The 21,700-nt window shown below is 36.1% G+C and overlaps 1 protein-coding gene across 4 annotated transcripts in view; it reads left to right on the forward strand.

Annotated features, from left to right (window-relative positions):
- Nucleotides 1-662: 662 nt before the first annotated feature.
- CKMT2 (creatine kinase, mitochondrial 2) overlaps nt 663-21,700 on the forward strand; it is a 30,098-nt gene continuing 9,060 nt past the window's right edge. For 2 of the 4 annotated variants that reach the window (XM_060690635.2, XM_087885836.1), the window contains exons 1-7: nt 683-748; nt 8,630-8,751; nt 9,106-9,290; nt 11,209-11,407; nt 14,439-14,534; nt 16,079-16,300; nt 17,870-17,955. In XM_060690635.2, the coding sequence (XP_060546618.1) occupies nt 9,139-9,290; nt 11,209-11,407; nt 14,439-14,534; nt 16,079-16,300; nt 17,870-17,955 (755 nt within the window). In that variant the 5' untranslated portion in view covers nt 683-748; nt 8,630-8,751; nt 9,106-9,138. Of the gene's footprint in view, nt 749-8,629; nt 8,752-9,105; nt 9,291-11,208; nt 11,408-14,438; nt 14,535-16,078; nt 16,301-17,869; nt 17,956-21,700 lie in introns of all 4 variants that reach the window. The other 2 variants (XM_034441208.3, XM_087885837.1) reach the window with 1 other exon arrangement.

Raw genomic sequence — 21,700 nt, forward strand, 5'->3', positions numbered from 1 at the left:
GGTCTTATCATACTAGAGGTTCTTATAAGTAGGGGAAATCTTCAAAGATATCTTGGAACAAAGCAGTAAAACGTATGCAAAATCTGTTCAGGCCAATTGTTCTGATACTTGGTTACAAGATTCCAGTAAAAAACAAAACACTACAGAACTAGCCAACCTTGGAGATGCTGCACAAATATGCAGTCTGATTAAACTGAGCAGGAGAAGCCTGTTAATTTGCTGGTACAATTCGCATTATCATGTACAATCCACTTGCTATGGGAATAAGAAGTGAGAGATATGGGGGGGTGGAGATGAGCAGGCAACAGAGCCTACCATATATATGTGTGGAAATCTTCCGAAGCATTGTCCCAGCAGTAAAAGGCCGATACCTCAAAAAGGATAAAGTTCATCTGAATGTACTAATATATAAATTAAAGACTGATGCTAGTTGGGACTTAGGAGTGTCAGCTTGGTATTTTATTTTAAGTACAAAAACCATTACAGAAAGCTAGATGAACTTATTTAATAATAAGAGCACAAAAGATGCCCAACAAATCATTTTGCCTTCAAGGACATAGCTCTATGGTCAAATATTTTTCAAATACCTGAATGGTTAAAGATATTTTTCTCCTCGGTCGTCCCTCCCCATTCTTCATCTTTCACTTTGCTTCTCATGTGACCTATAATTTTGCTGCCACACGAACTTCAGTTTCCTTTACACTTCCTGACTGCTGGCAAACAGGACTTGTGTCACTTCAGCTTCAAGGTCAGTTGTGTTTGCAACTTTTTATTTACCATTGCTGTGACATTTCAAACAGAGGGGTTATTTTAAAAATGAACTCAAAATGCTGCTAATTGAAGCCTTGGAAGAAATCATATTTAATCACTTGCATATCTGTGCAGAAAACTGTGATGGAGACTTATCATGTTTCTATTCTAAATAGTGATCCTGAAATAAATAAGTTAAATACTTGAATGTCAAATTTGTTGTATGCAAATAGCAATAATGTTTCTATAGACAATCTGTTGAGCAGGCAATTTAAAAATGTCACGGCTGCCCATAAATGTCTTTTATTAAGAAGTGAGACTGAAATGTTATTGTCAATGTTTTATTACTAGAGGAAAGTTGCTTGGTATCCAGACTTATTTTTGGCTGGCATGCTCTGTATCTTTTCAAACTAGCCTTCAATAAAGACCATTGCTTTATGAATTTTATTTTATCGATTTCAAAAAAATCCCATAATAATATAATCAGATACTGGAGATTACAACAAGTTAGATTTTGCTTGGTTGCAATTTTCAGCCCTAAACTCTTGACAGTTCAGTAGAAAACCTAGCTTTTCACACTTCTTAATGTTAATGGAAAAAAAAACAAACACTGACAACAAAAATATCACCAATTATTTCTCTGGCGCATTCCTTTAAATGACTTATCATTTGACATGCAGTTTGTAAATGCAGTATGCTTAATTTGACACCACAGCACACAGAATCTGAGTGAACAACTGTCCTGGAAAATATTCCCAATATAGGAGATGACAATTCAAGGTCAGTTTAGAAATTCCTGGTGAAAGCCATAAGTGGATTTTGCGTGTGTCTGCTTAAATAGCAAATGGGGGATATTGAGATCAGCAGGATTGGGGAAGGGGAACAAAGAATTTCACTACTTGATCCACAGTAAGAACTGTGCAGTCCAATTTATGTGATATGTGAAGCTCAGATTGCAAGACTTGGCACCCTATCTGAAACAGAAAATAAGATTTGACACTGATGACCTCTCAAATGGAATAGTAAGGTGGCCAAATAGTTTTACCAAACTAACTTCGCTAGTCATATGTTAGATTTCTTTAGTATAAGAGTGATATTTAGAATGTCCCATTATATTTCTCTTCTCTTAGTTGGTCTCTCAATAATGTAAAGTCCTATAAATATTTTTCAGCACTTAATTTCTTTGAGAGACAGAGAGTAATTGTACATAGTATAACCTCTGATTTAAAAGTTACTTTTGGTGGCATATGGGAGATATTTCAATACTTGTTTTCCAAACTTTTGGAAGTAGCCTCTATTAAATCTTTAGCGCAGGCTGGTGAACATATTTTTTTGGTTCAAAAGTAAGAAGAAATAGGTATATGAAAACATGGATAATAGTTTTAAAAAAGGCTAGAGAAAGATGAATGTTTTCTAATATGTCACTTGCTATGTTGCTTTCAATTTCTTTAACTTTTTCTCTCAAGTTAAAAATGTTGCTGGAGAAAAAAAGCAATTAAATTTGCTCAAAGTTTTCATTTCTCTTTTGTGGCAGTCAGCATCAGCTTGAAAGGTCACAACAACAAATTAGTTCCAGGGGCAGCTTTTGAAATCAGTGTACAAAATTAAAGCATTGTGCTTTGTTCCATCAGCTGCATTCTCTGCAAATTACATTGCCATGAAACCAGTTGTTTCGACTTTAGAATGGGCATCCCATAAATCCTGGTGAAAAATATAGGTTATATTGATTTTTTTTAAAAAAAAATACAACTATTTTAAAGTAGTAAAGGAACTTGTGCTTAGTAACTATTATTGTCTTAGTCGGCCTGAATGTTTCAGCCACATCTCTTTAAATTTTGTCCTATGTGTTTCAGGGTACAAATTATCTTGAATAATATTTGGAGTGGGATTAAAACTCTGGGCACTCTCTTTGCATACCAACAGAAAGTCTAATAATTAACATAATTTGAAATAGAGCTAGGAAAGAATTCTGCTTGAAATTTTGGAAATGGGATGCCCAGCAAAGTAGGAAAGACCTTTCTCTTCTGGGTGCCATCAAGATGAGTTAAATTACAACATCTATTGTACTAATCTGATCATCCAGAGAGTATCATGTTGGGGAAGGCTAATACAGAGTATTGAACCCTAAGGACCCATGGTTTAATTCAAGGCAAGCAGCTTTCTGTACTCCAATCTTTAAGCAATTTTGTGATGATTACAATTACAGAAGATTTTGTCAAACTATACTCATTTTTTTGAAACAGAGCTCAGCTTTGAAAAGGCTATTTTTCCTACTTGGGTTTGAACTATAGGAAGAGATATAGTACTTCACTGAGTCTGAGAAGTGTATAGAATAAATGTACAGAATGCCTTTAAAACTATTTTTACATTGATTGTATACATGTACTGCATACAGAAGAAAACAAGACCTTGATTTATATATGTAATTTCTCTTTCTCTATTTTTTTCAATATGTACGTGATTTTTTCTAAAATGTGTAAAAGGGACAAGGATATCTAACATTAGAAGTCATTTGAAAGAAAGAAATCAGAAGTCATTGAAAAGAAAGTCTAGGGATGACATCATAGCAGTGGTTCAATATTTGAGGGGCTGCAACAAAGTAGAGGGGGATAACCGATTCTACAAAGCACCTGAAGGCAGAACAGGAGGCATTGGATGGAAACTAATCAAAGAGTGAAGAAACCTAAAACTACGAAGAAATTTCCTGTCAGTGAGGACCACTGATTCCATTAATCAGTGGAACAGCTTGCCTCCAAAAGTTGTGGGTGCTCCAACACTGGAGATTTTTAAGAAGAGATTGGACAACAATTTGTCTATAATGGTATAGGGCAGGAATCAGCAACCTGTGGCTCTGGAGCTGCATGTGGCTCTTTCACCCCTCTGCTGCGGCTCCCTGTCACTCAAAATATGCATTACAACCGCCGATATGCAATATGCCAGCACATGATTTATTAAGCTTTTCAACCCCCGGTAGGCCAGCCATGGATAAATCCAAAAAAAGAAAAGTTTCAGAAGAAAACAGAACATTTAATTCAACTACATATGCTAGTTTTGTGGCCACTCAAGAAATAGTCAGGCACGGGAAGGGTTTTGTGGCTCCCGGTGTTTTCTTTTCTGTGGGAAATGGGTCCAAATGGCTCTTTGAATGTTTAAGGTTGCAGACCCCTGGTATAGGGCTTCCTGCTTGAATGGGAGTTGGACTAGAAGACCTCCAAGGTCCCTTTCAACTCTGTTAGTTTTGTTCTGTTCTATTTTTAAAAACTTGGGTTAATAGATATAATCAATATTATGGCATACAGGACAATGTTTCTTTCTCATTTTCCTTTCTTCCTTTAGATGCTGAAAGCTAGTGATAAAAAAAAAAGAAATGTGTTGGTTGTTGAAAAATTGTACATGCAAAGAGTTGGCACCTTTTTCTTATGCAGATTAACACTATTATGGCTTTTACTTTAGGGCAGCAAGATACATCACAATAAAAGACAAACCATCATTCTTTTCAACAATATAATCAAAAGAACTTTCTGGGAGTAATTTCATATAATATTGTAATTGATGAGTATACTTATAGTAAAAAAAATAAGGAAATCAGCCAACTGCAATGCACATTAGTCTGTAAAGGATAGGAAAAGCAGTACCTTGAACTATCAATGTCCATGGTCCTGCTCCTGAACTCGGAGCCATCTTCATTCCTGTCTTGAATTCTAGAAGTTACTCCCTTTACTACTATTTCCAGCTATCTGATTTGAGCTATAGGCTTTTGTAATTATATATTTGCAGTAATGGATATCACTACAAATCAGGTTAGGTTAGATTAGATTACATTAGGTTTAGGCCATTGCACAGTAATGTCCCAGTCAAGAAGCTTTGATTGATATGAAAAAAAGAAAATTCAGTGTCTCTCTATGAACATGCATACATAAAATCTCTTTAGGATAGGAAATTCTTATAAAGAAAACTGTCCATGGTGAACTGCATTTTTTTTCTTTAGCTTTGCAAAGAAGCTAACCAAGTGCCTTACTGAAATTTTCCAGATGACTTTGTACTCTAGACAGTTTCCTCATCTTTAAATTTCAGTTCTTCTCCTGAAAATAATATAAACAGTTCTAACAGTTTCAAACCCCTGAGCTGTCAGATGAAAATATTTTTGAACTTACTTCTTTTTAAGTTCATGAAAAGAATCCTGTTCACTTCAGTAAGCATTTAGAGATGGATTGAGGGGCATTTTTAAAAGAAAAAAATATGGATTACATCATATTTGAGATGTTTGTTACTGTAAACAAGAAGGACTATTTATATTGTCAGTTTTAAATCAACGTGCCTTAAAAGAATGGCTCTACATACCCAGAATGATATTCTGTTATGAGATAGAAATATTATGCAAAACAAAGAAAAAAAAGAAAAGTGGTAAGCAGAAGAGATTAAAGTAAAAAAAGAAAGGCAGAATATAAAATAAAAAAAGGGAAATAGCTAAATCTAGCTTCACAAAATGACCCTGTGGATTTGGTGAACTGAGATTGAACTGACCAGCTCAAGGTGTCAGCCTTGTAAGATAGTGCAGAGAGAAGCATACTCAGAAGTATTAATTCTAACTGTATTGTAAAGTTACATTAACAGAATCTCACACCTTTATAGTCCAAGAAACTAAGGAGCGTCCCTTCTAATATATTTGCCATGTCCCCATTCCTTCTGTAGACTTAGCTGCAACTTGTCTGACTATTGTCCAAACTGTGCTGCTTCCTCCTGTCTTCCAAAGTTATTCCCACATACCATTATACAAGGTTACCCAGCTGGCTTTGTACATACAATGGGACTCAAACACTCCCAATTTCTAGCCCAGTGTCTTAACCACTACATTAACCCCACCAACAGTAAAAATAATATTAGACAGGTTTCTTGCATTTTGGCCAGTATGCCACAAATGCAATTAAAACCCAGTTTTACCCCAAAGATGCTCATTCTATTCTATTCTATTCTATTCTATTCTATTCTATTCTATTCTATTCTATTCTATTCTATTCTATTCTATTCTAGACACTACCACACTATCACCCATATCCCACTAAATAGATGGTACAGTATATGCAATGTGTTGAGACACACAAAACATAGTAATAATATTTTACCATCTTCCTTTCTTAATTTATGAATGTCTGATGAAACCTTTCTCCGGTCCTTATTTTTAGAATAATAATAATAAAAAATTATACACACTGACTTTTTAAAGGTATGAGGCTAGGAAAAATTCTTGATAAAATTACCACATTTTAATATTTTATCTTTATGTCATCATGGAAAGAATTGAACTATTATCATAAGTGTAGGCATTTTTTCCCCTATGTAATAGGCTATAAAATAAGTCTATAACTTATACAACGTATGCTTAGCACATGATACAGCATTGCAACAATCTTTGTGATAAACAACCGTGTTTCCCCGAAAATTAGACCCTGTCTTATATTTTTTTGGACCCTGAAATAAGCGCTTGGCCTTATTGCCATGTACTCAAAAGTCCGATTGGGCTTATTATCAGGGGATGTCTTATTTGGGGGGAAACAGGGTATTAAAATGGAATAATTTTCTTACTATATTTATTTCATTTTATTCACTATTATATAAAATAATAATTAGAATAATTTATAAACTGAAAACATACAGGAATGATCTTAAAATATTTAGCTGAATATTACTTTACTCCAGCACTGAACATTTTCAGCAATATTTTATTGCTTCTAAATTTTCAAATGTACAACATGGACATTTAAAGCATAGCAATTTATTAATGGTTTCTTCTGACAGAATTATAAATTAGATTCATTTCCAGTAGCTCAGAGATATGAACAATTTCTTTCTCCAGGTTAGTTTAAGCCAAATTTTCTATTGAACTACAAAAATCGCTGACCTGGAACTTTTTCTTACGTTCAATGGGTCAGTGCTTCTTCTTGGTGATCAAGTGTTGACAGGTGATTGTGTGTGCACAGGACACAGAAATAGTTTGATTAGTTTTCAGATGTCCTTTGCCCTGAAAACTAATGGAAGCCAGATATCAAAAAGTTTAATATGGATAAAGCACAAACTTCAATGCTGACCTACACCATGATAGGTAATAAGTAAAGAAGTATCAAAAGCACGGATTGCATTTCTAATACAGCAGAATCTTAAAGCTAAAAACTTTTCTAACCAAAGGAAATTACCAAATAGTAGTTACATCACGGTATCAGTAAAGCAAGAACTTGACAGTATTACCAGGATCACCCTAGGCTAGAAAGATTGGTATTTAAGAATGGACTCTTCTTGTACAACACAATGAAATTTCACTAAAGCTTCAAGCAAACCTGTCTAAGAGATGACAGGGGAGAAATTGGGACAAACTAAACAGCTAATTTGATGATTCTGGCCAAGAAAATGTGTATAAGATTGTTTCCTTTTTTCTTTCTTCAATCTACAACAGACTCTTATTGTGATGCTAGATTGTTGCCCCTGGATGTAATGTAACACTGGAAGCTTTTGTCCAAGAGTAATGAACAAATTTTCCTACTTGAAGAAAAATGTATAAGTGCACTGGAGGTTTCAAACAGTATTCTCTATTTTAGACTGGCAACATATAGAGATTAAGCTCTAAAATATGCTTAGCATCATTTGAAGCATTAAGCAAGCAAACAAACATTGTCAATTTAAAACGATCCTTATGGAGAGAGAGAATTTACCTTTGCAGAATCTATGCCAACTTTTCTTTAGCAAGGTTTAGGGATTTTTAAAAATTATTATTACCATTTCTGCAATTTTCTAGGACAAATAGTTTTTGCTACTGGAACACTTGAAGCTTTTGAGTGGCAATCAATACTAGTTTCATATCTGGTTTCAACCCCCCCCCCAAAAATGCCTGGGTTGCTTGGACGGATGACCTGAACAGGAGGAATACACCTTAATTGGATCTTAATTGGTTCTGAAAGCTGACAATCTAGAATATTTCCATCTTTTGAGCATTCAGATTTGCTGGCTCTAAACAGTCCATGTAGACATGGCCCATTAGTTGACTCTGATAAAGGCAGAATAGAGGAAGCATGATTAGTATACTAGTAGCATTCAACACTAATTCCTCGGACTTCACCCACTGACTTTAAATAATAATACCATAGAATATATAGACTTCTATAAAGCCCATAAAGGTTCAGCAGTTAAAGGTGCTAAACTTGCCAGCTGGAAAGCTGACAGGCCAGGTTTTGAAACCTAAGCACTGTGAGAGAGATGAGCCCCTGTTATTTTCCCTAGCTCATGCCCATGTAGCAGTTTGAAAGCATGCAAATGTGAGTAGATAAATAGGTACCACTTCAGTTGGAAGATAACAGTGTTCCTTGCGCCTCGGCATATCGTCATGCAGGCCACATGACCATGGAAATGTCTTTGGACAATGCTAGCTCCCTCGGATAAGAAACAGAGATTAGCATTGCTGCCTTGAGTCAGACACAACTGTACAGGGGAAACTTACCATTACCCATGGAGTCTACCTACTAGCTTTAAGGCTGAGCAGAAATCCTCTAAAGCCACTCTATAAAGAAGATTCTGGTGGTGAGAGCAGACTAGTGCCTCCTAGTCCAGCTCCAGATAATAATTCAGCAGGAAAATTCAGAAAGTTGAATAGGGTATTATTTAGAGCCAGTCAAAAAGTTGTGCTATCTATGGTGGAGCAACAATTGACATTATACTTCTGCTACATCGTATCAATGTGTCTTGTACCAAAACCCACAAAACTATTTTGGCACATAAGGTAGAAAACGTTAGAGGTACCTCTCCAGATCTTTGGAAGAAACACCTGATGTATAACAAATGATATAATTGACAACTTACTTTTCTTCTTTCATCATACTTCTTTCATCATAAGAGCCGAGGTGGCACAGTGGTTAGAGTGCAGTACTGCAGCTACTTCAGCTGACTGCTAGTTCAGCAGATCAGCGGATCAAATCTCACCGGCTCAAGGTTGACTCAGCCTTCCATCCTTCCGAGGTGCGTAAAATGAGGATCCAGATTGTTAGGGGGCAATATGCTATTTAGTATACTGTCTTTGGTGTAAGCCGCCCAGAGTCCTCGGAGAGTGGGTGGCATAGAAATATGACTAATAATAATACTGAAAATCTGCTGCATTGCAGTAAGACTGATGCTTACATTGTATACAAAGTAGATATAACATATTCCAATTACTTTCAGCTTTTCCATTGCCCTATGTTTTTTAAATTATTGACTGCCATGAAAGAAGAATCCTACAAAGAATGCAGTTTGACTGGATGAATATTGTGCTGTGTTTGTTCTACTGATATATATATATGCTTCTGATCTCTCTGGTTTTCACTTTTTTGACAGCGGGCATCTTTCAAAAAGATTAGCTGAGAAACAATGGCTAATACATTTGCACGACTCCTGGTTGGTCGAAGAACTGCTGTTTTAGTTGCAACAGTCAGTACTGGAGCTGTGGCTACTGGATACTTTTTAAATCAGCAAAATGTGAAAGCTGAATCTTTTGGACATAAGAAATTATTTCCTCCCAGGTAATAATTTGATTCAGATACATGAAAATACATTGGTCTGAAAATCTTAAAATATCTGTTGAACATTCTCTACAGTAAGAAGGAATATCCATAATAAAGTTTTTAATTTTTTTTTTAAAAAAAGAAAGAATACCATATACAGTGACTATGAAATTTGACAATGGATGTAGAAACCCAGGAGGAAGGGAAAATATTTCCCAGGATGCAAAGGGAACTAGGAATATGGGAAATATAGCAGGCCAAAAGCCTTGCCAATAAAGTAATGGAGAACAGTGAAATCTTAAATTGTTGCCAAATATCTCATTCATAAACTGAGGGGATGAAAAGTCAAATAGAGAAAAATTATTATTGAGTATGAGGTGAAATGAATGGGAAAACAGAAGCTGAATATAAAAAGTTGTTTCAGATTAGTGATTTTGGCACAAATCCAATGCTACTGTTATAAATTAGAGCTATCGTGCTTTCTCTACAATATGCAGGTGCTATTAATATATAATAATAATAATAATAATAATAATAATAATAATAATAATAATAATAATAATAATAATAATAATAATAATAATAATAATTTTATTTCTATACCGCCCTTCTCCCGAAGGACTCAGGGCGGTGTACAGCCTATTTAAAAACACAAGACAAACATCAATTTAAAATTTAAAATTATTAAATAAATTTGGCTCCATTTAAAACCCCAGAAATTTAAAATACCCCAATTTAAAATTATTATGTCGATAGCCTGGCCTGGCGGAACAACACGGAGGTCGGGGATCTTGCGTATTTACGTATTAATATGATTAGAAGAATGTCTTTATTTAGAAATATACTATTAAATTTCATAAGACCTGCTATTTTACAAGTGTATACAAGATTCTAATCTAAAACTTTTGTAATAATTAATAGGTAGTATTATTCATTTCACTGATATCCCATTTTTCTCCAAGTGATATCTTTTATTTAATCTCTATAATAACTCTATGAGATAGGTAAGATTGAGAGTGACTAAATGGTCTGTTTTCACTTAATTAATTCATAATTGGCTGGCATACAGTAATTGGGCAACCTATTAGTCTTCTGTTAAAATCCGATTTGTAATATTAGGATGCAAAATATCCATATCTGGATATCTAATCTGGTTGGGTTAGATCTGGGGAGACCCAGGTCCTAATCTCATTCAGCCATAAGGCTCATTGGATCTTTCTGGGTCAGCCACTATGATCCATATTGCAAGATAGGTGTGAAGATAAAATTCAGCCTTGTAAAGCTGCCTTGTATCCCTAGAAGAAAGATGGGATGGAAATGTCATAAAGAAATAAAATGTAAACAGACATAATAAAACTACACTTACTTCAGGGGTGGGTTCTACTTACCTTTACTACCGGTTCTCAGCAGGGCGAAACGCTTCTGTATGCGCAGAAGCATTTTGATGACGTCGGGGTCGGTGGGTGGAGCCTCCCACCGGTTTTACTATTGGTTCTATAGAACTGGTGCGAACCGGGGGCAACCCACCACTGACTTACTCATATCAGTTATTTCTTCAGTTCATGCATGTTGTTCTGGAAGTGAAAAAGAAAGACACAAATATGTATTCCCCCCCCCCTTTCCATCTGTCCAAGTGCTGCCATTCTTGACTGAAACTAACTGCAGTTAGTTTCTCCAAAGTCACACTGTTGGGCTTGTTTCTCTTACAAATCATAAATGCCCATCTGAGCTATCAGTTTTCTGCTGTTTTTCCCAAACTACCAAATTCATTGGAAAATATTTATACAGGCTGCTTTTCATTCTTAAAGGCATCCAAGACTTGTAGAATAGTAAGGTGCTGATTGAATGCCTAGGCCACAGTTTCTATTAATGAAGTGGTAAATAGAAACAAGCATTTCCTGCTCAATACAAAAGCTTTACATTTCTTTTTATCCAGTGCAGACTACCCTGATCTTCGCAAACATAACAACTGCATGGCTGAGTGCCTCACTCCAACAATCTATGCAAAACTGAGAGACAAGATGACTCCCGGTGGCTACACACTGGATCAGTGCATCCAAACTGGTGTTGATAATCCTGGACATCCTTTCATTAAAACAGTGGGCATGGTCGCAGGAGATGAAGAATCCTATGAGGTGAAACAGTTTGTATCATATAACAGGGTCTCTTCGACATCTTCATTTACTTCATAAAAACATTAGAGAATGATCGATGCTATTGGAAGAAATATCCATCTGGTTCAGTTCCAAGCTGGGAGAAAATGGAGGCTGAAGGCTGATTGGAAAGATGGTTTAATGATTAAGCAGAACCACATGGTTGTTTCTGAGCAGCTGACCCCATGGAGTTGAGAGGGGGGGTGTTATACCTTCTCTGAGCTTTGCACTTGAGCTTCCTGTTCCTGTGCAAGAACATGTATTGTATTGACTGTTGTAGGGGTTATGCAGGGGTCATAGCTGGCTCTATAGATTGTCTGAGCTCCCAGATTTGATTGAAGTTTGGACTGCTGAGATGATGCAATGAAGAGGCTTTTGTTCTGAAAAGGTGTTAAGCAATTCCTGTTATGGTTTAATACAGTGTTTCTCAACCTTGGTAGCTTGAAGATGGGTGGACTTCAACTCCCAGAATCCCCCAGCCAGCACTGCTGGCTGGGGGATTCTGGGAGTTGAAGTCCACCCATCTTCAAGCTTCCAAGGTTGAGAAACACTGGTTTAATGGCTTTGTCCTGGTTTGGAACTTGAGTGAAGGTTAATCCTATCACTCTGCCTTTGTTCAGACTTTGCTGCAGGGAGTAATGGATTATCAAATCTGTATTTGTAAAAGCTGCCCCAGATCAGTATCTGCTTGGGGGTAGGAAGCTGGTCAGTATCTGCTTGGGGGTAGGAAGCTGGGGCTCTGAGTTTGCCTCCCTTAAGATTTTTTATTTCTTTTTTAGGGGAAATATTTTATCTTGCCTTTTTTTTTTTTAATTATTCCTCAACATATTTCATTCTTCTAGGAGGGTGTGTGTGTGTGGCTTCCCACAATGCATCGCACATAGGCAGGCTTTTAGGAAGACAAAAGAGATCAGCACAAAATTCAAGCTGTGGGATTAATCCTGATATTTTGTTTTGTCTTTGGGGAAATTTGCAGAAGTTTTTTTTTTTTTTTTTTAAATCTGACTGGATGAAATTTAGTGAAGGGGAAAAAAAACCAGCATAAAAGATATACTCTGCATAACCATGTCTTGGATAATAAAATGCAGCACGGAAGGCAACATATATTGGCTTCCAGTATCTGATTTGTCTGCTCAGCTTAAAATTGAGCCACCTTGTCTATGAAATGAAGTAAAAGTCTGTTATAAAAGTATCACATGAAAGATCAGCTATGTAAACAGTTACATCCACATTATTATGCATTTTCTATAGACCATTAGAATATTAAATAATGAACAACCAGTGTCCAAACCAAAAGCTGAGATTTCAACACCTTAATAACACAAGTATGTATTGACATACTCAGTTTAACAGGAGGCAGGAGGAGGCATCACAAAATCTAAATGGAAGCCTATATGTAAATATATATGTGTGTGTTTTTAATAAAGAATCATCTTAAAATATTTATGCACTAATTTTCTGGGTTCAGAATAGGAACAGTAGACTCTTATTTTATTTATTATCTTCCTATAATAACAGAACCCAACACTTTACTGTTTGGCAGAATAAAATAAGCAGAGGCAGTGCAATGTCTCCTGGGTTTGCCTGAAGTATATAACAGCGTGATCAGATATAACTTCTCTTTGCCAAAAGCTCCATAGCAGAGCTTGCACTGCTCCCGGGAAACAGGAGGAAATAAATAATTCCTGTAGATTTTCAAAGCAAATGTTTCCAAAGCTTTATAGAGACTAGGAAAAGGTGGCAAACCTGCTGTGAGTGTTCCTCTATTTTTTTTCTCCTTATTAAATCAACGCAATGGAAGAAAGAGGGGTCTCAAAGTGCCTGGGAAGTTTATTAAACAATAAACTTTTCTCTGGCACATTGCAGCCCATTGTGCCCTGCCCCTTTTCATTTATTTCTTATTAAACTTGAACAAAGTAACCATAGTGAACACTCCAGGGGTGGGTTCTACTTACCTTTACTACCAGTTCGCAACAGGATTGTGCATTCGCATGCGCAGATCGCTGATGATGACATCCGGGGTGGTGGGTGGGGCCTCCCCCCAGTTCTACTACCGGTTCTTGTGAACCGGTCCGAACCAGGCGCAACCCACCACCCATTACCTTAAAATGTGATAATGGGTCTTTTGGTTTTTGCTTTTGTTTAGTAGTTCCAAGAACAGCCTTGGAATCCTGTTTAGTAAATATCTTCCTTTCTATTTAAGTATCCTCTGTGATATTTTAGGTAGGGAATACCAAAAGCATTTCTTAAACTTGATTTTGACTCCAGATTTCTTCCAACTTTTAAAAATTATGGAGACCCCAAAACAGCTTTTGTTTGTATAAATTATATTTATTAATATTAATTATATTAAAAATTAAAACTGATGCATTTGCTGCTTCTAACATTTCTCATGATTGTTTGATGGCAATTTAATAGTGTATTAAAATCAATGAGCATAGGCTGGCAAATAATTTTTATTTTGTGGGCCCCTGACAGAATCTTGGGGGAACACCCCCCTCCGAGGTCCCAGGCCCATATTTTAAGAAACATTGATCTAGAAGATGGTCAATGATTCAATACAGCATTCAGACTTCAAAGTAAAACCACCCAAGAATTTTCCCCATTCCCTAAGTTTAGGTTTCTGCATCAATCACCTATCAGTGTGGTCAAAGCTTTCTTTCCCAGAATGCTTGAAGCCAAAATTTAAATGAGGCTAGCTAATCAATATATTGTAGAATTCCTGGAGCTGAGATACCACAATACACTTGAGGAAGTCAACCTGGCATTTGTTAAAAATTATTCAAAACAAGTCAGCTTCAAAGAAGTACCAAGAGAGCTAAGAATGTTTGTGGTTGTTTTATATTATTGAGAATTTTGTGCAGTTCTTTAGACTGATTTACAAACATAGATGGCCTGAACAAAATAAATAATCTACAAAATAAATGATTAAAATAAAAAGAAAGCACATGGGGGGGGGGAAATTAAATACAAAGTAAACGGGAGAAAATCATATACTTTATTGACTTGACAGGTATTTGCTGCGATTTTTGATCCTGTTATCAAAGTAAGACATAATGGATATGACCCAAAACTAATGAAGCATCATACTGACTTGGATTCTTCAAAGGTAGGACCTAACTTAAGTCTTAAATAAAAAAAAAATCTGAAGACAAAACTAGTTTGAGAATAGCCGTAAAAGAATATTATGATTCTGAATAATATTTCAGTACTATCTTCTCAAAAATTATTTTACGACAGCTAGAACAATAGGACCAAGTGAAACATACCACAAGCCAAACCAGATAAAATTCCCTTAACAAACTAACAAAAACGTGTGCTACATTAAAGCAACTATAGGATACTCAGCAAGTAAGTGTCCTCTTAGCGCTACAAATGGATAACCCACATTTATCTGCATTGTGTGTTTTTATCCCGCCATCTGCTCCAAAGCTGCTCTGTGATGGGAGGTAATTCATATGGGAGATATGACATGCATAACTTACAGTTATAAAAAGTATATAAGTACCTTTATTCTGAATAGTTACACACTTTTCCCAGGTTTAAAATGAAAAGAAAAACCAAAAAAACCAAACCTCCTAAATTTCTGACTGAAATACTCCTAGATTATACCTGCTTTATTTTCCAGATTTGTTCCCTCACTTCCAAATCCAAAACCAATTTTCTCCATATTCCTATCCAGCCATTTCAGGGTTTTTGTCCTGAGTTACAAATAATATTGATATTCCAGATTTTAATTGATTAATATCTATTTTTACTCTGTGCTGTCAGATGTCTCTCTAGAATACTAGTATAGTATCATTTTAAATGTTGGACATTACATGCAGAAAGTGGATGGGTCTAGGATGAAAACTACATTTGTTTTAATTTAATTTAAATTAAATGAATTAAATAAAAACTCCCCATGTGTTTATTGGGGAACATGTATTTGTTTAATTATTTCTAAATTCTGTTACTTCATTGTTACAATTTAATAGGAAAATTAAATCTAGATTGTATGTATAGGTATGTGTGTAGCCATTAAAGGAGATTGTCCATTCCTGCTGCATTTATTTTGTGTCAGGATGTGTATTCTCCTGTAACCCTGTGTGTTGTAAAACAGAAAACAAGGTAAGAGATTGTTATTGACACAAAATAAATGCAGCAGGAATGGACAAACTCATCTGCAAAGAAAAAAGGGAGAGTCAAGATGGGGAAACAACTCCAAAATTGAAGCCAGCTCCTTTTACACATGCCAGGTAATTCCTCATAAAAGTAGGGGCAGGGCTTTGATAATGAACATGGTTTCCATACTGATTGTTTTAACTCCTGTGATGCCCTGATAGAAAGACCAAGTTCACTGCTGAAATAACAAAGTAGACAGCAATTTTGTGATGAATAATTGAATGAAGCATTCAAATTGCTAATTCAAATGGTTACATTTTCTCATGAAGAAAAGTTAACTAATGATGGCTGTTTTTAAATTCAGAGTGAGGTGTTGTAGATCTCCTCCTAGAGGCATTGTAATAACATTGTTAATCTTGGTACCACACAACTGACTGAAATAAAGATTAGGGTTCTTGCTCATCAAAATATGTGAGGCTGATCCTGAGTATTCTTGGGTATAATTCACAACTGTCTCAATATATTTTCAAACTATTTGATTTTGGACAGATTGCCCAAGGGCAATTCGATGAGCGTTATGTTTTATCCTCCCGTGTACGCACGGGACGAAGTGTTCGTGGCCTGAGCCTCCCTCCCGCCTGCTCCAGGGCAGAGAGAAGAGCTGTTGAGAATGTCGTTGTCACTGCCTTGTCTGGGCTGAAACGAGACCTGGCTGGAAAATATTATAGTCTGACAACTATGTCTGAAAAGGAGCAACAACAGCTAATTGATGTAAGTTTAATTGCAAACCTGGGAGTTGAACATAGGTAACAAGGCTATGATTAATAATGTGGAGAGTCTCTCTTGAAGTAACTCCTGGAGATTACATGGACACGGATATGAAGACATGGAACTAATTGTCCTTGCATTCTTCTGGGCCTTTCAGTTTCCCAGTTTTATCTATAATTCTGTTTTCTTGGGGCCCTCTAATGATTCTGCTTGGTTTTTCTGATATCAACCAAGGTTGGTTAGGTGGATTAAGTAAGAGAATTACTCTGGGGTAGGGAGGGTTAATTTGGTTCTGATAGAATTAGACCAGTGGTTCCCAATGTGGGCCCCACACCCCACAGGGGAGCAATTTGATTTTTAATGGGGGCAGTTTGAACCTTGTTTAAATCAAGTTAATGGCCTTTTAGGCTTCCTCCGTGTGAGTAGAGTTCACTTTTTGAGTAAAGTAAGAATTATATGTCATGGTGGGGGGCATCAGGATTTTAGAGATCCTTAGGTGGGGCATGTCCAAAAAAAGGTTGGGAACCACTGAATTAGACAAAGAGCTGGTGTTCACCCTGGTTATGTCTCAAGAATCAGGAGAAAAAAGGGTGCAGTCTCCATTTTGCTGGTTAGATTTATTTTCTTTACCACACTAGAATATAACAAAGTGTTTGTTGCCTGTTGAATATCAAATAATCAACATTTCCCAGCTGGAATTGATTTTTCTTCCCCCTCATCACAATATAAGCAAATTATGCATTCTGATAAGATCCAAGCAATATTAAACACACATGAATATATACACACTAACAGAACTCTTTTATTTGTGGAATTCTGGAAACAATATCTCAAACAATAAAATAGAGTTATTTTAACCACAAATAACTCTAGAAAGTATGCAAGAATTCATAATCCATTGATTTAAAAATGTGAATTGAAAATTTGAAATATATTTATGTGAGGGCCTGGGTAGAATGAGGGTTAAAAATAAATGTAAAAATAAAATGCAAATACACTGCAGTCGTAAGAACACTTAGGAAATGTGTTAATGAACAGACTTGTAAGTACACATAAAACAAAACTGAGTTGTAACTGAGGGATTAACCAGAAAGGAAGAACAGAATTAATCAGCAAAAGCAATATCAAAAGATTAGAATAAATTAGTTTTTTATTTCTATTGTTATTTTAATAAGCCTTGTGTCTCAAAAAATCTTATTTGTGGATATTGATTAACTAAATATTATGTAAAAACAGTAGGTGCGACTCAAATTTTATTCGATGATTCCTTAAAATTAATTTAACCCTATGTTGAATTTAAAGCATAATTTAATTTTATTTTAAAATACTTTTTAATACTTTAATAATTAAAAATACTTTTTAATTCTTTCTATCTTAGCATGTTCCAATTCTTTACAAAACTTTAAAACTACATGAAATTAAAAACATAGGAAACACAGCCTTTTATTTCCAGGGGGAAAAAACAAGTATTATTTTTCTGCACTCTTCAACTCTCTGAACTGATTCACCATTATAATTCAACTTTTTTCTTTTTTTTTCTTTCCCCCTGCCTTGAATTATGCTGGTCTCCAGGACCATTTCCTATTTGATAAGCCAGTTTCCCCTTTGTTAACGTGTGCTGGAATGGCCCGTGACTGGCCAGATGCCAGAGGAATATGGTACGAAATGTGAGATGTGCACGTTTTCAATGTGAAGAAATAATTATACTAGTTTCTAACCCAGTTGCTGCTATTCCTAATTCTGAGCACATGCTTGGCATACACAGTCTCTTCTTTCAGTACATAATCTTTAATCTTGCAATCGGCAATATTTTGGTGGCCATGAGTGACTTTTGACCAGCTGCCAGAAATTTGGATGGGTGGTGTGAGAAGGGAGAATTCAGGAATGTCGTTTTTGTTTTGTTTTGAATAGAGTATTCCAGAGTTTACATTACACTGTCTCATTCTTTCTCACCTCAATATGGCAGGAAACTACTTTGAATTTTCATCAATCATGGTCAGAGAGAACACCAAGGACCATCAAAAAGGGTGTTTTTAGGGCTGCCCATGGCCCTGCCCCCCCTTGTGATCAAAGATGCAACAATAACAAAAAAAGAAAAGAAAATAAATTAGGGATTTGGACCCTTTTCTTTGTTTCTATTCTTAATTGTCAAGAAATATCTAATAAAGTCCATAGATATATTCTGGGGCATGATTTCAATACCTTGCTTGCACTAATGCATGTGTGTGTTACTACATATGTGTATAGATGCTAATTGTTTGGTATTTGTAGACTTCCTGTGTTGAAAACAGGGTGAGGGAGTACAACTCTACTAATTTTTGTGGGCCTCTGGTTGTTTTTAGTACCATCAACCATAATATTTTCCTGGGTTGTCTGGTGAGATTGAGCCATGGGCATCATTTTAACATTGTCTGGTCAACCTATCAGGCTGTGTCTAGAAGGTAATGCTGGGAAAATGTTGTTCAACATTTTCATGAAACTGTAGAGGGAACTTCATACTAATGTCTCCTAGCCCTATTGCTCCTTATTATTTACTTCACATTGCCTAATCCTGATAATGGGCTATATTGGGGTGGGCAAATATGGTCCCTTTATGACCTGTGAACTTCAACTCCCAGAATTCCTGAGCCAGCTTGGCTGTCTCAGGAATTCTGCGAGTTGAAGTCCACAGGTTGTAAAAGGGCACATTTGCCCACCCCTGGGCTATATGATAAATCAGCCTGAAATTAAATCCAGACAACTATTGTTGGTTGATAAAAACTGGACTTGGATATTGTTGTTCCTTCAGTTTTGGATGGGGCTACTATTTTCTGTTAAACAGTAGGAGGTTTTGACAGTTCTCTTGTTTTTCCACTCTTACTGCATTTGCTGGTGGCAGCTATGAAGCTAAGAACCATCTTTGCACAGTCACTTCTATTGCATTAAACTGTTTCTTCTTAACCAGTAGGCTCTGGTGCAATGTCATAGTTATTGCAGCGTAGTCCATTGAAGGTAACTTGTACTATCCCATAGGGTTTAGCTTTGAAGTTAGTCTAATGTTGTTTTACTTTTTCTATTTTACTGATCTCACTTTGAACTGCTCAGGGTTGTGGTTTATAAGATGGACAACCATGTTAGTCTTTAACATAAAAATAAACTGTATAGATATACAAGTATAGTATCTGAGGGACCTTCTGCTGCACTATACAACATGCAAGGTACAAGGTTCATATAATACTTACACAAAACAACCTGCATTAATTGGCCAACTGCTTTTTTTTCTTCTTTTGTTCAATCTTTCCAGTTTTTAGAGACTGTCCCTGCAATTATCTTGGCAAGGTTTTTCAGAAGTGGTTTGCCATTGCCTGCTTCCTAGGGCTAAGGGAAAATGATTGGGGCCAAGGTCACCCAGCTGGTAGCTTTGTGCCTAGGCTGGGATGAGAACTCATGGTCTCCCAGTTTCTAGCCTAATGCCTTAATTGCTACAACAAGCTGGCTTTCACCAACTGTTTACTAGCCTTTGTTTAATGTATTTATATTGATTGAGCTTTTAAGCCTTAAGCAATTTAGGATCTGACTATCCAAATTTCTACTTCATATGCTGCAAAACTGTCTTATTGTGAAGACCTGCCCAAGAGGGTCTTTTGAAGATGCTACTGTCAGAAGTTTCCTTTAATCCTGTTACTTCCAGGCTTGGCAGTTGCAATTGCCCACTGCCCCAATATTGAGAAAATCTGCCAAGACACATCATTTCCTTCAAATGATTGTTACACAATTTTATTTATTTACTGTTCGTTTCAATTTATATTTTAAACCTCTTATGTTCTAGTTTTGTTTCTACATTTTTAAGCTGCCCCAAACGCTCACTAGATCAGACAAGCTGGGTATAAATCAAATACATAGTAAATTAATTAGTCCCAGCTGCACCGGAGAGAGTATTCAAGTGATATTTTTCTTTTGCCTTACAGTGTTCTGAACACTGGCAGGGAATGCCAAAGAAATTTCTATGCCAACCCTCTGTAACAAGACTAGCAGCAACAAGCAGATCATGTGTGAAGTCAACTGACACTAAAGTGCAGCTAAAGCAGGCGGGATGTCAGAATGTGTGGGCAGAACAGGCAGGGAGTAAACAATCCAAGTCTCAAAGGTGCCAGCTGATGAGCCATCGTCAGCCATTGAAAATGCAACCTTGGACTTTGAATTAGAAATCTTAACGGTAGTGGAATTTATCTTGGTAGAATGAAATAGAAATATTTTGAAAGAAAAGAGTGGGAAAAAATATCCAGCCTCTGTTTTATTATATTCAACGGAATACCTTCACTTGTCTGCTTCATCAAGTTTTAAATCATCTTAAAGATAAACATAATAAACAAATGTTCCCCTTAAATCAATTTTTCCTTGCATAGTTACATGATATTCTCCATTATTTTAATTCTTATTCTCTAATGTGTGCTACTCAGCCTGTTGCAAATAATAATGTTAATACCTAGTAATCTTGTGTTCATCCCTTTTCATATTACATAATTATTCTGTCACTCCTGCTATTAAAAAGTTCTTATAATCCCCGCTTTGCCACATCCAACTGATGGCACCCCAATACTCTGACAATACTTTTTGCAATTCCCATTAAAGGATCTCTTAAGGGGTCTTAAGAGAGCAACTGTTTTTTCCTTGTGCAGAATTAATATTACTCTCTAGTAGAGAAGGAACAACTTTTCAAAAAAGGTCTTAGGCATTATCTGATGCAATGTTTCTTAACCTTGGCGACTTTAAGATGTGTGGACTTAAATTCCCAGGATTCCACAGCCATATTCTGAGAGTTTTGGGATTTGAAGTCTGCACATTTAAGGTTGCCAACCCTTAGAAACACTGTTAGTTTTGTGCTGCCCTGAATACCTTGATTACTTTAAAGAGAATGGACAGAATGCAAAGACACTTCTCTCAGACAACATGCTATTTCTGACCCGGATGCTGTTATACCTTGCAGTAGGACTCTCACTTATGATAAATCTGTATTTCACTAAAATTTCCTCCATTTCTGTACCAGTTCTTCCCTGGATTTTTCAACAAACAAGTCAGTTTAGAGAAAATTTAGATAAAGATGATGTATCTCCCAACATTCCTATTTCATAATGTTTTAAACTTGAGAGACAGGTTCATCTTCTTCCATTCAAAACACTCCTCCATGCTTTCCCATTTCCAGTTCCCATAGCAGCATAAGCCTCATATTGCCTTTATTTCAAAATGTTCTAGTATGGCAGCAGTTCACTACCAGTAGGATTAGAGCTGTAATGGTGTTACTTTTTATATAACTTTGGAAATTTGGGATTGTGTGGTTGCTAGTCAAGAGAGGAATGCAGCTTTGGGGATCTTGAGTTACCCTTATTTTTTATGCCACCATGAAAGTCCCAACGTGATAAATAA

The sequence above is a fragment of the Pantherophis guttatus genome, chromosome 2 (assembly GCF_059756535.1).
Source record: "Pantherophis guttatus breed Tessera chromosome 2, ASM5975653v1, whole genome shotgun sequence".
Taxonomy (NCBI): Eukaryota; Metazoa; Chordata; class Lepidosauria; order Squamata; family Colubridae; genus Pantherophis; species Pantherophis guttatus.